The 17,091-nt window shown below is 32.5% G+C and overlaps 1 protein-coding gene across 9 annotated transcripts in view; it reads right to left on the reverse strand.

Moving 5' to 3' along the window:
* Positions 1-17,091, reverse strand: part of GYG2 (glycogenin 2) — a 48,895-nt gene that overhangs the window by 17,422 nt on the left and 14,382 nt on the right. For all 9 annotated transcript variants that reach the window (XM_074300222.1, XM_074300221.1, XM_074300220.1 and 6 more), the window contains exons 3-7: positions 13,267-13,408; positions 8,866-9,040; positions 7,257-7,419; positions 6,212-6,338; positions 1,824-2,046 (exon numbers count right to left, since the gene is read on the reverse strand). In XM_074300222.1, the coding sequence (XP_074156323.1) occupies positions 1,824-2,046; positions 6,212-6,338; positions 7,257-7,419; positions 8,866-9,040; positions 13,267-13,408 (830 nt within the window). The remainder of the gene's footprint in view (positions 1-1,823; positions 2,047-6,211; positions 6,339-7,256; positions 7,420-8,865; positions 9,041-13,266; positions 13,409-17,091) is intronic.

Genomic DNA, 17,091 nt, shown 5'->3' on the forward strand with positions numbered 1-17,091 from the left:
CAGCTTCTCTCAATACTTCCTATGTTAGTGTGTATGTATATATATATATTTTTTTTTAATATATATATATATATATATATATATATATACACATAAATGTGTGTAAATATATAGTAGGTAAAACAACTTTCCTTTATGTGTATATATAAATATTCTTTTACATATTCATATATAATAGTTTATACATACAAACACAAATAGAGTTAACTACATCTATATGTAGTTTAAAAAAAAAAAAGATTACAGCATTTCGGCATCTTCACAGTCATAGAATTTCATGTTGTCTTAAGAATCTTTCTTCCTTCAGAGCAGTAACTACAAAATGTTCTGTTACAACAACCCCAGCCACTCTATATCAGATTTCAGACTAAGAACTGGAAAGATTTAAGTCAACTATGAAAATGAACACTGACTTCTTAGTTCTAGAAGCTAAAGATAAATTCAATTAGGGCTTTTGGCTGACTTTTGTAGGCAACTTAAAGTAATACCTTTTAAAAATGTTGGATTTCTATACTGTCTTGAGTCATAGATTCACTAATATATTACCATGTTATGATACTGCTAACTTTAAAAGATTGGTGACATCCATTTAAGCAGTAAAATGTGTATATATATATATATATATATATATATATATATATATATATATATATATATATATATATATATGTATACCTTATATATGCAATATATTGCAAAGAAAATTTCCCTATTGCAAATGGAAGGCAGCCTGGGGATACATGATTCTAGAATTTTCTTACATGTGATAAAGGAATCATTAAAAAAAAAAGTGTAATTCCTTTTCATAATGTCAGCTTATATTTACATAATACCTTGTTGTTTATAAAAGCATTTTCTTCCCAACCACCCTGTATGCTAGGTAGACTAAGAATTTATTATGTATATTTTGTAAATGATAAAAATTGAGATCCACAGAGTTGAATGATTTGCCCAATATCAGACGAGTAGTAAATTAAAATTTGAACCCAGGTCTCCAGATTCTAGGATCAGTGTTCTTTCTATTATTCTATGCAGCTTTCTGCAATTCAGATTTATCTAAAGAGATTGTGAAGAATGTATTTCTTTTGAAGTACATTTAAATTCTAGTCTTTATACTGAAAAGTAAAATCAAATCTATCCTACAGTTCAATCAAGAAAATAAAGGATTCTTCTGAAGCACTTCTGGTTGCTATTTCAAATTTACTTTGAAATGAGAAAAAAAAATCTATTCAAACAAAATTGTAATCAACACTCTATTCTAACCACTTACATATCAGTGGCTTTTTCTGTGATAAAAACCCATGATGAAATATTAACTGCTAATTTAAATGGCCTATTCTTCAGCATTAGAAATTATTCCAACATCTCACACTTTCTCATCACTGAATTCTATGCAACCAATAATTTTTTCTCGAAAATAATTATTTGCATCAATAGCATTCCACTACTCAAAACCAGACTTCACACCACAGTGCATCCTACAGAAAATGAATTTGGTTTTCAAAAAGGAATCCTACTTCCAGAAAAGAATGACTATACAATGGAAAGATGAATGACCTTAAAGTCAGAAAACTTGAGTTTTAATCTCAGTTATGGGAACCTCAGCAAGTCAGTAAATGCCTCTGCACTTATTTCCTCAGCTATAAAATGTGAATAAAGATATTTTCTCCTCTATCTATTTTACAGCACTATTATAAGGATTAAAATGAAATTACAAATGTCAAAGTACTAGACCAGTGTCACAATGATTAAAATTCAATGTGATCAACAACTTTATTTTTTAAAATGAGATTGATAATAGGTAGAATCACCAGTTTACTTACTGTTTGTTCTTGAGATTCATGCTCTGCTACATGCTGGACTTTATCGAAAAAAGGCACAATGCTCTCATCGTATATTTTCCACCAGAGATCAAGAAAGGAGACATGATGCTGAGAATCTGAAGTTAAACTCTCCGAAATCACTGAGCCAGTCTGACGATTATATTTGTAATGCCAAGGTTTTGATGGCCCCAAAAAATGGACCACTTTTACATCCGAGCCAAATCTTGGAAAACAACAATAATCTATTTTTTTTACTTGAGTGATGACATATTCAAGTAATTTATTCAACAATTGCAAGCTTCTTAAAAATTAAAGGGAACTTGGAGATACTCTCAATGCCTTTTTTAAATTGAAAATCACTTCATTTCACTTTATATTGAAAATCACTTTCCCTTTTATTAAAAATCAATTCACCATCAACTTGGATTTCTTATCAATATGTCAATTTATATATGTGAGAACTTCAGACTTTAAAATCTCTCTTCTCTGGGATAAATCACAAAGCATTTAAAATATAGAGACTTAGAGAGTTTTCAGAAGAGCAGGAAGGTTAAATAAATTAACCATGATCATATAGTTTATATATTTTACTGTCAGAGGTTGAACATGTTTCCCATTCTTCCTAGGTTAGCATTTTATCATCTGTGTCATATTCCCTTTCATTTTCAGTTAAAAAAATTCCTGACGCTTAATATAAAATGAATATATTTCATATAAATAAAAAGGCAATTATGTTTCAAATATCCATATGGGACTTACTGGAAGAACTATTAGGCCAGGAGTCAGAGAATCTAAGTTTTAATCTTAATTATACCACTAAATGACTATAAAATCTTGAGCCATGCTTACCATGCATGTGACCTCAAAGAAATCAAGTAACTTTCCTGGATTTCAAATATTCTTATCTGCCCAACAAGCAGATTGGATTAGATGATTTTTTGAGGTTTCAGCCTTACATCTGTGATTCTATGATTCAATTGTTTATAGTCACATAATATTTAGTTTCAAGTCCAAACTAGAACCCATTCTTTCCCTTTAAACTTTTATCTCCTGTTCATTACCCTGTTTATGCTGAAAAAAGGAAAGAAACAAACATATTTAAATGCCTATTATGTGCCAGACATTATGCTAAGAGCTTTACAAATATTCCTTTATAAATGGTTCCTTATAACAACCATAATTCTTATTTTACAGAAGCAGCATTTTACAGACAGAAGCTAAATGACTTGTCCAGTGTCACGCTGTTACTTTTTGTAGAAGATATATCACCAATCTTATAAACACCTAATTTCACAAGTAAAGAATCATCATTAACTCTTCAGCTCAACCCATCCTTACTGTATGATGTCAAATAATTTGCCAACTATTACCAATTCCACCTGCCCTACATCTTTCACATTCTTTCTACTCACTTCATCATTTCTCACCAGGACAAAGATGATAGCCTCCTAAGTGAGTTCTCTGTTACAATCTTCTCTTTCCAGACTACCATTAATTCAGTTTCTAAATTAATATTCAATCTAAAATGCAAACCTGACCAAATGGCTCTCCTGCTTCACAATATCCCGTGTTGTTTTGTTTGACATTTAAAACCCTTCACAAAGTGGCTACAGACTGTCTTTCTAAAGTAATTAACTATTATAATTCCTCATGTGGTCTTTATTCCAGAAAAATTGGCATGCTTGCTGTTTCTGATAAAGGACATCCCATTTCTTCCCTTTGTACCTCCACAATGCCTAGCTTATCCTCCTTCCCTCACTTTACTTTGGAATCTCAAGCTCTACTTACAGTTCAGTTCAGTACTACTTCTTTCAGAGTCTCTTCTGATTCTATCAGTGATCAGGGTTCCCGCCTCCAAGTTCCTATGTATTTATCTTGTATGCATGTACTATCATAACACTCCATTAGAATACAAGTTCTTTGTAACCCCAAGCCTAGCACATGGCCAGACACACAATAGGCACTTAGATTGTTTCTTAATTGGTTAATTCGATTGTCAGCTCCATCTACTAGATGAGACTTTGAACCTCAGCTTCCTCAACATAGAAATAATGCTTGCAAATATCATTCAGAAAGTTGTTTTCAAGAATTTTGTTTCACTCTAAAGTGCTGGGTAAATGTGAATATTTACAAATATATTACTGACACATTTTTTGAAGATACAATCTTCCCAGAAATTGATTTTTTTAATGTTACTAAATATTATAAGTTGATCATACCAGTATGTGAACACAAAGGATGACTGAGAGCTGCTAATAAATCTAATTGGCTTAGCAGGTTGATCCATTTCATTAACTAATTCTAAAGGTTTTTTATTTTATTTTATTTTTACTTCATCTGGAACCATTTCATTCCCTTGACTGCTCATTTTAGTATGTACTGTACTAAATTTTTACCACGTAATTATCCCCCAAGTTCCTGGAACAAACAATGAAGGGCATGCAATAGAAAGAACTCTGGATTTAGTGTCAGGAACATGACTTCAAGTATTAGCTTTGCTATTTTCTACTTCTGTGATCTTAACTAAAAAGTTTTCTCTCTATGCCTCAGTTTACAGCTCTGTAAATGAAGAGAATGAACTAAAGGACTTTTAAATTCTCTTACATCTCTATATCTTATTACCAATAATAGGTAATGAATTCCAGCCCTTAGGGTAAATTCAACTAAGCTAGGTTTGTGGGGTAGTAGCATGAATGATAGGGTCGAGAGGGTACAGGTTGAAAAGAAGTTAAAGTACACTGAAGAAAGAGGTCCTAGAGATTAAGGAGAGAACAGAATGTTCCAAGTGGGCATAAGATGAGGTAGAGAAGAAGATTGTGAGCTAATATTGAACTAACAGTGGCACAATACCTGACACATAGTAGGCACTTAATAAATTTAGCTGACTAGCTAATTTAGAGGTCCATAAATGTCAGCAACAAAGATCCATTCAAGATGGATTGGAATTTAAAGAGGAAAAGTGACAGTAGAGAAGGGAAGATATGAAAGTAGCATCGGAAACAAGGAATGTATATGTCAGCTTCACTTTCTGGCCCTGTATGCTAAAGTATGCAAGAGAAAGAGCAGCCAAAGCTGGTGAGGTGCCAAAAGATAGAAGTGATACTTAATTTTAGTAAACATCAGACTATGAAATGAATCTCAAAGGAGAACTAAAGGATCATAGATTTAGAACTGAAGGGGACCTTCATCTTAGGCTTTTTTTTTTCCCCAGTTGCTCAGAGATATGAGATTGATTACTTGTTCAAGATCACAAAGAATTCACATTAAATCCTGGGATCTTTCCACTGTACCTTAACAGAGTAAAGCACTTGCACAGTGATGTAAGGGAGTTCTAAGAATGGGTTCCATGAACTTATTTTAGAATATATTTGGAAAACTATATTTCAATATAGTTCTCAGAATTTTATTCTTCAAGGTTCAGGAAACTGCCAAAAGATTACATTTTCAAAAAAGGAAGGAAGGAAGGAAGGAAGGAAGGAAGGAAGGAAGGAAGGAAGGAAGGAAGGAAGGAAGGAAGGAAGGAAGGAAGGAAGGAAGGGAGGAGGGAGAGAAGGAGGGAAGGAAGGAAGAAAAGGAGTGAAGAAGGAAGAAGAAAGGAAGGGAAGAGGAAAGGAGGAAAGGAGGGAGAGAGGAAGGAAGGGAGGAAGAAAAGAAGGAAGGAAGAAGAAATGAAAGGAAGGGAGGACGGAGGAAGGGAAAAAGGGAGGTAGAGGGAAGGATGGAAGGAAAAAAAGAAAGGACTAAAAACCCCTAATAAAGTATAAAGAAAGGGAAATTAAGTGGAAGCTAGTAATTGGAAGAGAGTTATGGTTAAGTTTACTGTGGAAGAAAATAAGTAGGGAAGATGATAATGATAGCCAGCTTAACTAGATGTGAACATCCTTCATTACTTGTGGCACTTATGATCCCAAACTAATACAAGGAATCCAGTATGGCATGGCTCCCACATAAGGTAGTTTATATGGAATAATTGCAATCTCTCCTAACTAGGAGGTAAGGCAATGCAGAATTCCCTGATGGAATGGCAAACTAGGACCTTCAAAAAAGTGAATCATTTGGGCTGATGGTGCTTGGAGGAATGGGTAGTTGACCAGGAAACCGGAAATAAGCCCTAACAATGGAGGATGTTCATACTTTCTGAGATGTAGCCTCTTTATCATATCAATCACCCCTAAGCTGTTATAACCAGCTCTGCCTATGATTATTACTTGTAAATCAGAAATTCTGGTCTGTGAATAAAGCAATCAAACATTTAAAATATTCGACTCTTGAGCTCATATGAATATAATGTGTATTTAAATATCAGAATGAGACATTGCTATGGAGAAGAAAAAGTTATCAGAATAAAGAATGGAAAAAATAATCAACTCAATAGGAATCAAACTTACTTATTGAAAGCAGGTCTGTATGTATAGATGGTGCTGCTGCTCAAGTTATAGAGAAATGGCAAATGTTTGTGAATATCTGAAGTTGCCCAGTTACTGAAGAAACTATTCAATAATCCTTGGTCAGCCCCTAAATAATTAAAAATGAAAAACACAAAAGAGAAATGTATAAACATAACAAGTAGAGACTAAGAAAATGTATACAAATGAATATTCATGATGAAGGATACTAGGAATTACTAACTTCTCTGCTTTCTGGATAATATTGTTTCAAGCTGTTCCCTCTGAAGAATTTGCGATTACTTCCTGAAAAGTTCTTACAGACAGAATCAAAAAATCAGAACAACATGACCCATTAAAATAGTAGATCAAAAGAAATGGGGTCTAAATGGTTCAAGAAAAAAAAATTGACGTAACTCCTGTGAGCTAAAACCTTATATTTAAATTTCTCTTCCGAGAAGTCTTGCTAATTCAAACTAAAATGTTAAGTACATTCATTCTTTCTAACATTATCATCAGCATATCTTTTGAGGAGAGCAAGTTGACATTTTCTAAGCTTTACTAACATGATGTCACCTTCAGTTTCTAATATTCTTCCCTCTTTATTAAGATAATTTCTATTTTCTGGCCAGATTTATCCTTCATTATTAGGATTTCAAACAACTATATTACTATGTGCTGCCTAAATTATTATTAAACTTTCCTTTCACTTTAATTCCGTTTTCTGATTCTGCATAGAAATAGAATAGTGAGTTAAGAGTTTTAATTCTATCACTGAGTAATAAGTTATTTAACTTGTCTGAGTCTGCATTTCCTCATCTGTAAAAGAAAGGGATTGATGAACAAGATGACCTCTAAAATCTGTTCTAGTTTTCAACAATCTTATCTTCTACTTTGTTGAATATCACTTCAATGACTCTTTATAGTTATGTCAATTTTGTCCTTTAAACCTACATAACCTTGTTTACTAAATTGATTAAAAACAGGTGAAAAAAATACAGATAAAATCCAAGCAGGAGTGGGTATAATTTCTAAACAAACAACTTACCATCAAAACTTCCACATTCTACTGCATGCTGCATCAAGAGGTTATGGGTTTCTAGAGATGGTTGGAAAACAAATACTCCACTGTTGAAACAATCTGGCCATCCAGAGTCTGGGGCTGCAGAGAGCTCTTCACGGTCAAAAAGCTCATCAATATTACACAGCACCTAGAGAAATTGAAGTGAGATGAAAAATTGCATCAATATTTTTCATATTGGTAACAATCAACAAATGAAATTGATGTTATAATTGAAAAAAGACAGACACTTTTTTTGGTTTTGTTTTGTTATTGTCCCATTTTAAATTTGGTCTGAATCATAAATGAAATTTTCTGTATTTCTAAAGAGATGTGTTCCTATAACTATGTCTTTGAAATTAAAGTAATTCTTTTGATGTTCTTAAAATACTACTTTTAAAAGTTCACCTGATATACTCTAACATGGGTGACAAATGAAACTAAGCAAACTTATAAATATACAGAAGATCAAAGAACATGTTTAATATGCTACCTCTGCTTCTAATGACAGCATAGTTTCCTCGATGACTTTTCTAAATGGTGTTTCACTTGAAAAAAAAAAGAAAAAAGAAAAAGAAAGACAGAAAAAAAAAGTATTGAATAGCCTTTTGTTCCTGTTTCCTTGCTAATATGCCATTTCATTCAGGTACCTTTTCAAAGATACATTACAGAATAAACTAGAAGCAAGTAAACTACCAGCACTCATTCTAAACTTGTTTCTGTTGAAATTTGATCATGAACTTGAAGTTTTATATTCTTTTTAAATCAACTCCTGTACTATAGAAGTTGAACATGTATTTTCCAAGTCTGTTGCCAGCTATCCCAAAAAATCAGACGGGTGATAATTGGTCAGGCACAGCAATCCTATTTATAGTAACCCTTCAGTACTTAATAAGTGCTTTATATACTTTATTTTATTTGATCCTAACAACCTGTGAGGGTGAAAATAGAAGCACTAATATTCTAATTTTACAGAGAAAACTCAAGTCTCATAATGATCAATAACTTACTCATGGTCACATGACTGCTAAGTATCAACTTCAAGATTCAAATGTGAGTTCCATCCAAAGTATAGCATACTTGACTGTACAAATATTTCTACTGCAGTACTTCTTGCTGGGCACACACAATTTTATTTTGTCTAATAACCTAGGGGTTCTTAATGTAGATTCCATGAAATTTATTTTTAAAAAATTATACCTATATTTTAATATAATTGACTTCCTTTGTAATCCTATGAATATTATTTTAGAATTAAAAAAATATTCTAAGAAGGGACTCATAGGCTTCACAGGGATGTCAAAAGTATTTATGACACACAAAATGTTTAAGAACTATTACAGGGATTTTTGGAATACCACCTGTACGATGTCTCTTCCTTGATCTAACCCAGCTTTTCCATGCCAGAATTTCTGCAAGATTCTTGAGGGTATTATGTATATTTCTGGTTTAGATAAAGGTTCATGACCTCCATTCATTACCTCTGTGTGATCCTCTGCATACTTTCATCTTTCCACAATCTCCCTAAAATTACTATGAGATTGTTTTTAGCTTTATAACATAGTAACTGATCTTCATCATTTCCTATTGTACTCACCAATGTATCAGCATCCATAAAGACACATTTACTATAATGAGTAAGAGTCCAACAGTGAAGTTTAGTGAATGTTACACCAAGTTCTGGTCTCTTCAGCAAAGCCAAGTGGACATAGTCGCCACTATCTTCCAAATCCACTTCAATTACTTCATCAAAAACTTTGTAGAGAACATCTCTGAAGAAAGAAGAAAAATGAAAATTTTTTTCACATATATAATATCAGAGCAAAGAGTAAATATTTTAATACAGTAGAATATTTTTCTTTAAGCAAATGGCCTCTTGCACTATAAAATCATAGATCACTAAATAGATTTAAATAGAAGTCAAAGGGTAACAAGCAATATAAGCATATTGTTATATAGCATATTACATTACAGGCTGCTTTCTAAATCAGTCAGAACCTCCAGGTATTATTTTCCTAGAGAAATCTTTAAAAATATTGAAATGTTCATTCTGTTGGACACACAGGAAGAGATTGATGCACTGAAATTCACACAAAGAAAAAAAAATCAGATTTCTGTGTCACACCTATTTATGCAGTAGAATATAGTTTATTTTCATGAATGGGGTGAGTGGGCTAGATATATTACATAATCTTTTTTTATTCCTGTGATAGTTAATAAATTTATTAACTACATTCCATTTTGTTTTTCACTCTTTTTAAAGAAGTTTCTCAAACAATCAATGATATTAATGCTACCACTTGCTAGTTCATACACTTATTAGTAATCAATCCAATGTTATTTAGATCCAGATTACTTTTAATTCATTAAATCATATCACTTTCTTATGAAATTTCATTATATATCATGATTTTATTTAGAAATCTGCCTTTGACCACTCATCTTTTCAATCTGTGATGTATAGATACACTCAATTAATTTTTTAAAAGTATTCCTTTATCATTTAATCCCCTTATTTATAAACTCTCAATTATTTCTCCTATGTTAAAGAAAATAATTTAACACTTTAGCTGGGCATTTAAGACTTTCTATATTCTGATCTCAATCATTTTCTCCAACTATTTGCTTTTTACTATCCCTTGACAAAAGAAGAGAAACATAGTATAATGGAAAGAAAACCAACCTTAAAAGTAAGAAAACCTTATTAAAGTCCTACCTGTGACATACTCTGGCTGTGTATACTCTATGTGAATCATTTAACTTCTTGTATTCCCTCTCTCTCCCTCCAACTCTCCAGGAATATATGATGCAAAATAAGTATCAGTCTGCAATGTTAGAGTAAGTTAACCACAAAATGAAAGTTCAGATCCAGACTAGAGAAAAATTCTCTTACATGAATGCTCTGTTCTATCCAAATAATTTTACTAACTGCATCCAAATGTGCCTTTCCCACATTGTGTCCATTCCTTTGTTTATACTATTACTTCTCAAGTAAAATGTCCTGCTTCTGCCAGATTCCTCACCAATACTACAACTATGAAGATCCTACTAATAATTCAAAATTCAGATCAAATGGAACCCCCCCCCAAGTGAAATCTACTTTAACCATTTCAAATGGACATAACTCTCCCCTTTTATACCACTGATTTAGCACACATCAGATACTGCTTCATGTTCTTTATTTAAAATCTCTTCAGGATTAGTAATGTGTTTACATAAATTATCTCATTCAATCCTCAACACTGTGAAGTAATGTTATTACTCTCCTCATTTTCAGAAAAAGAAACTGAGACTAGGAGAGGTTGAGTAACTGCCTTATCATTAGACAGGTTTTGTTCCAAATAATGGACTTTATTCATTAAAACAGATTCCTTGAGGACAGGTACGGAATTCATACTCCTTTACCCCCTCCTTGCTCTAAAATAATGTTTTGTAAATAGGATGTCCTCAAATCAGTATTTAATTATTGATTCATAGATACATAAGCCTATTTGCAAATGGCTGAGTCATGACCAAAGGTGAAGAACCAATTACAGTAACTAGAATGAGTTACCAGAGTTAACCAGCAAGCTCTGAAGTTCTCAGAACAAACAAAATTAATAATAATTTGAAAGTACCATATACTTTGTTCCCTAGGTATATTTTTTGCAAATTAAACTAGGGAAATAAAAGACAGATATGAAGTAGTGGAGTTCATAATCATACCTTTATTAGATATATGTGCTGTCAGCAATAAAAGTACTGATTTTTTTTGCTGCCTTACATGTAACTTATATTTACTCAGAAATTTAAGACTGGCAAAGAACATTATATCTCTCATTTCATCCTCACAATAATCCTATGAGGCTATAATAATGTCCATTTTACCCATGAAAAAACTGAATGTGAATGACATTTTAGAGTGTTGGACAGAATCACACTACTAGTAAATGTCCAAAGATGGATTATAAACAATGTCTTTGTGATTCCAAGTACAGGGTGCCAGATACTATACATCAAGATCATCTCCAAGGTTCTTTCCAGCTCAATGGTTCACTTTTCCCTCTCTCCTCAAAATCAGTATCTCTATTTTTATTTTACTTTTATCTATTAATATATTCCTCCTCCTTCTCTTTGAGCTTAATGGAACAACAACTTCTTGAAATAGCCATGAACTATGGGGACACTGGGCAGCTCAGTTAACTCTGTCTGCCTCACTTTCCTTAGGTCAATTTACTGTCTACTTCAGTTTCCTTATCTATAAAATTATTTGAAGAAGGAAATATCAAACCATAACAACATCTTTGCCAAGAAAATCCCATAATATATCACAGATAGTCAGACATAACTGCAACAACAAAATTTTGTTTCTATATTATTTTAAAAAGAAAACTGCTAGAAGTTGTTCCAAGATACTGACACTTGAAAAGAAAGACTGATTCTTAATCCATCTCTCTATTTCATCTTAATTTCTCCTACTTTTTTAATACTCTTGCTCTATGAATCTCTTTAAAGAGTTCCCTCTAACATAGGGGCAGGAGAGCAGGTAGGGACATATATAAAAGTCATAAGCCTAGCTCAGAAGAAAACCTTAGAGAGCATAGAGCTATTCTATTTTGTTTTATTTTTTTAAATCCCTAGAGTTCAGCACAGTACTCTGCACACAGTAAGCACTTGATAAATGTTTTGTTTTTCATGCATTAACTGATCAATAATTTTTCTTAATTATAAGTGAAGTTGAAAGAAAAAAAGGCTAAACTGCAAAATCACAGTAATGAAAAACTAAAAGTCATTAGTAAAACTATTTTTAGAGGAGAACTTCATGGTAAAGTATATTTAGCTCTCTGTCACTATACTATATTTGTGATACTTAGAGCTGAAGTCTTATTGTTCAAATCACAAGGCTTATTTACTTGGTCACACCTAAGGAGGTTCCTTGAATGTTAAATTTATAAACACATATACATATAATTATGTATATATTTTATTTATAGAAATAATATATTTATATAATATAATATAAATAGCATATAATAATACATTTTAAAATAATATAATATAAATAATATATAAAATAATATTTTATTTATATAAAATATATGTAAAATGATTTTAAAATCATAGCATATCTACCTATACATAGGTACATCTGTATACAGAGGACAGGAAATAAAATATTGAAAATCAGGATTCTATTTCCACACCCATAGACAAACATGTAAAACAGAACTACTTTACAATATTATACACATTTTGGTATATAATGACTGATTGACAGATAAGTTTAAGTTCTCTGAACTTAATGGCATATCAGGCTTTTCTCTGTACTTAGTTTAGTCAGCTCACCAAATATCAATCAAGTATCTACTAAATGCAAGGCACCTTCTAGGCATTAGAAATGTAAAGATCAACATAGAATAGTCTATCCCTTCAAAAAAATCTTACTTTCAGCTGGGAAGGGGTGGAATACATACATACATACATGTATTATCACATAGACATAGAAATAGAAACAGAAATAGTGGACTGAATAGTGGATGGAGATACAGTTTTACCTCTACCACATAACTAACTCTGTGACCATGGTCAAGTTACATCAACTCTCAAGGTCAGCAACTCTGTAAAATTTTAAGTCACAGATGAGTTGCTTAAGTGAAGGAAGTTTATTCCCTGGAGTTCCTCAAACTAATTAAATAATTAAATCAAATATTGAGACTAGCTAGCTACTAGCAATGCACTTAATTACACAGAGATATGTGTAATATATAATGTATATGCATACCTATATTTGTCACATTACAGATTACTAATAGTCCATTGTCAATATGTGAATTTTTATGAATTCTAATGTTTAATTTTTCTAGATATTCTACAAATGCCTTATATTTTTTCTAAAAGATAATATTTATCTAGAGATAGTAAGCAAATTAGGAGTATTTATGTTTAGATCTATAGCATAAAAATGAATTAGAATATCAGTTCTAAATTAATCAAAAATGTTCAAATATATACAACTTACCTCAATATCTTGGAGACCTGAGATGTAATTAGTATCACCAATTTTCTTGTTAACCTGTGATTTTTCAAGGATTGTCCAAGAACAAGAGCTCCCTGGCAGTAAACATCATTGGTAGCAAGTGTCACAAATGCCTGATCTGTAACTAAAGATTTAGAAGAAAATTAATTCTACTTTTCAGACTGGCAGAGTAGCAGACTTCTTGCCATTACCTGTCTCCCAAACGTTCATGCTTGGCATATAGGTAATAACATAAAGGTATGACTTCATGCACATGAGATATATTCATTCATGAAGCAATAATAGATATGTGCCACTGGACTTGAATTCAAATCTGAGCTCAAAAATTTACAATTGGAAAAATATCAAGTGCTCTTGGGTAGGCTGAGTGAACATTATAAAAATGACAATATTACCTAAACTAATCTATTTAGTGCCATACCAATCAAACTCCCAAGAAATGATTTTACAGATCACCAAAAAACAATAATAAAGTTCATCTGGAAGAACAAAAGGGCAAGAATTTCAAGGGAATTAATGAAAAAAAAAAGGCCAATGATGGTAGCCTAGCTGTGCCAGACCTAAAACTATATTATAAAGCAGCAAATGGCTCAGAAATAGAGTAGTCAATCAGGGGAATAGGTTAGGTTCACAGAACAAAATAGTCAATAACTACAGTGTTTGACAAACCAAAAACCCCAGCTTTTGGAATAAGAACTCACTATTTGACAAAAACTGCTGGGAAAATTGGAAACCAATATGGCAGAAAGTAGGCATAGACCCACACCTAACAATATATACCAAGATAATGTCAAAATAGGTTCATGATCTAGATATAAAGAATGATATTATAAACAAATTAGAAGAACATAGGATAATTTACCTCTCAGAATTGTGGAAGAGGAAGGAATTTGTGACCAATGAATAACTGGAGATCATTATTGATCACACAATAGATAAATTGATTATATTAAGTTAAAAAGTTTTTGTACAAACAAAACTGATATAGACAAGATTAGAAGGGAAGCAACAAACTGGGAAAACATTTTTGCAGTCAAAGGTTGTGATAAAGGCCTCACTTCTAAAATATATAGAGAATTGACTCAAATTTATAAGCATTCAAGCCATTCTCCAACTGATAAATGGTCAAAGGATATGGGCAGACAATTTTCAGATGAAGAAATTGAAACCATTTCGAGTCATATGATCAGAGAAATGTAAATTAAAACAACTATGATATACCACTAGATACCTCTCAGGCTGGCTAAGATGACCTAAAAAGATAATGACAAATGTTGGAGGGGACGTAGGAAAACTAAGACATTGATACATTGTTGGTTGAATTGTGAAAGAACACAACCATTCTGGAGAGCAATTTGGAATTATGCTCAAAAAGTTATCAAACTGTGCATACCCTTTGAACCAGCAGTGTTTCCACTGGGCTTATAACTCAAAGAGATCTTAAAGGAGAGAAAGGGACCCACATGTACAAAAATGTTTGTGGCAGCCCTTTTTGAAGTGTTAAAAAACTGAAAACTGAGTGGATGCCCATCAATTGGAGAATGGCTGAATAAGTTGTGGTATATGAATGTAATGGAATATTATTGTTCTGTAAGAAATGACCAGGAGCACGATTTCAGAGAGGGTGAAGAGAGTTACATGAACTGATGCTAAGTGAACTGAGCAGAACCACGAGATCATTATACACAACAACAAGATTATATGATGATCAATTCTGATGGACATGGATCTCTTCAACAATGAGATGATTCAGACCAGTTCCAATGATCTTGTGACGAAGAGAGCCATCTACACCCAGAAAGAAGACTGTGGGAACAGTGTGTGCCTCACAACATAGCATTTTCACTGTTTTTGTTATTGTATGCTTGCACTGTATTTTCTTTCTCATTATTTTTTCCAGTTTGATTTTATTTTTCTTGTGCAGCAAGATAATTGTATAAATATGTGTGCATGTATTAGATTTTTCATCTATTTCTACCATGTTTAACATATATTGGACTACTTGCCATATGGGGAAGAAGTGGGGGGAGGGAGGGAAACTGGAACACAAGGTTTTTGCAAGGGTTAATGTTGAAGAATTATCCATGCATATGTTCTGAAAAAATTTTTTTAAAAAATAAATATTTTCTTCTTTCCCTTCCTTCCCTCATTATACAAATGCAAACCACAATTCTTACCCATTTCCAGCTCAGAAATTTATTTAATGAGTTGCTGATTCTCTTCTTTTTCCCTTCTCCTGCTACACATACACACATACAGAGGGATGATGAAATGGATGGATGAATATGCATGTGCAAATTAACATGAGAACATAGACATATATAGGAAAGTTGGTCCTTGAAGAATCAAAAAAAAATCTAATCACAAGGTTTTAAACTAATTATAAGATATCCCTAGACCAAGTAATCACTTTCTGGTGTAAAACCAAGTTATTTAATTCAATTAGAAAGGAAGCACTGGCCACTGTCTTAAAAATGAATGCCCATACCTCTGAATAAACTAAAAAACAGCTAAGTCAAAAATGAGTAGACTCCTGGCTAATCCATTACAAGAGCAGCTGTATGAAAGAGCTATGGCTATAACAGAGGGTATATAAGAAGTAAAAATTGTCCCCTCATTGAGTACAAAGACTAAAGGCAGAGCTACTAGCAATAAAAGATACCATATTCATGAGGTCAAGAGAGTTGAAAGCATAATTTCTGGAACAGACATAACTTCCAGAAAGACAAGTATATAGAAAAAAAAATTGACTTGAAGCAACAGGCATTTAAAAAAAAAAATGCAACCTCCGCAGCAGAAAAGAGAGCTGATTTTGGATTCAGTTGAAAATTAACTTCTACAATCAAGAGTGGAATTGTATAGAGGAGTAAACTCTGAGAACCTAGCTTAGAAACTAGCCAGATAGAGACCCTGTGCCAACAATACATTATCATAAGGACTCCATCAGGAAATAATGAAGTACCTTGAGGCTCTATAGCCCAATGCATGAGTTTCCTTAGCCATCCTCACTACCATTATACTCAAAGTTTGTGCTCATTCTTCCTATGGATGCTTTGCAGGTTTTTAGGTGACTTACCCAATTTTGTGTTGGGAATGTTTTGTAGACACTGCTCTTACTGTGGCATCTTAATAAATGCTACTTCTTTAAACTAATTGTGTCTATTAGCTGACTCTCAAAAAGAATCACATAGTGGATATTCATGCGTTTTAGTTTTTGAAGCTCAGTTAGGATGGGGGAAAGGAAGATTTTTATTTTATTTCATAAATTTTCTAATGTATCTTTTTCAATTAAGTAGTGATTTTTAATTAATCATTCAGAAGACTGCTGAAAACACAAAAAGATGGGTCAAATCTAAACTAAACTGAGAGTTAGGACAATTATTTTGGCATATTAAGCAAAAGTAAAACTATTTGGGCAAAACCCAAACACCTCCATGTGCTCAAAATGCTTTGCCATATGAAAATTTTCTTTTTTTTATGTATAATTTTTTTTCACAGTATATATGCATGAGTAATTTTTTAATAATATTATCCCTTGTATTCATTTTTCCAAATTATCCCCTCCCTCCCTCTACTCCCTCCCCTTGATGACAAGGCAATCCCATACATTTTACATATGTTACAATATAACCTAGATACAATATATGTGTGTAAATACCATTTTCTTGTTGCACATTAAGTATTAGATTCCGAAGGTATAAGTAACCTGGGTAGATAGACAGTAGTGCTAACAATTTACATTCACTTCCCAGTGTTCCTTCTGTGGGTGTAGTTATTTCTGTCCATCATTGATCAACTGGAAGTGAG

The sequence above is a fragment of the Sminthopsis crassicaudata genome, chromosome 3 (assembly GCF_048593235.1).
Source record: "Sminthopsis crassicaudata isolate SCR6 chromosome 3, ASM4859323v1, whole genome shotgun sequence".
In the NCBI taxonomy this organism is placed as follows: domain Eukaryota; kingdom Metazoa; phylum Chordata; class Mammalia; order Dasyuromorphia; family Dasyuridae; genus Sminthopsis; species Sminthopsis crassicaudata.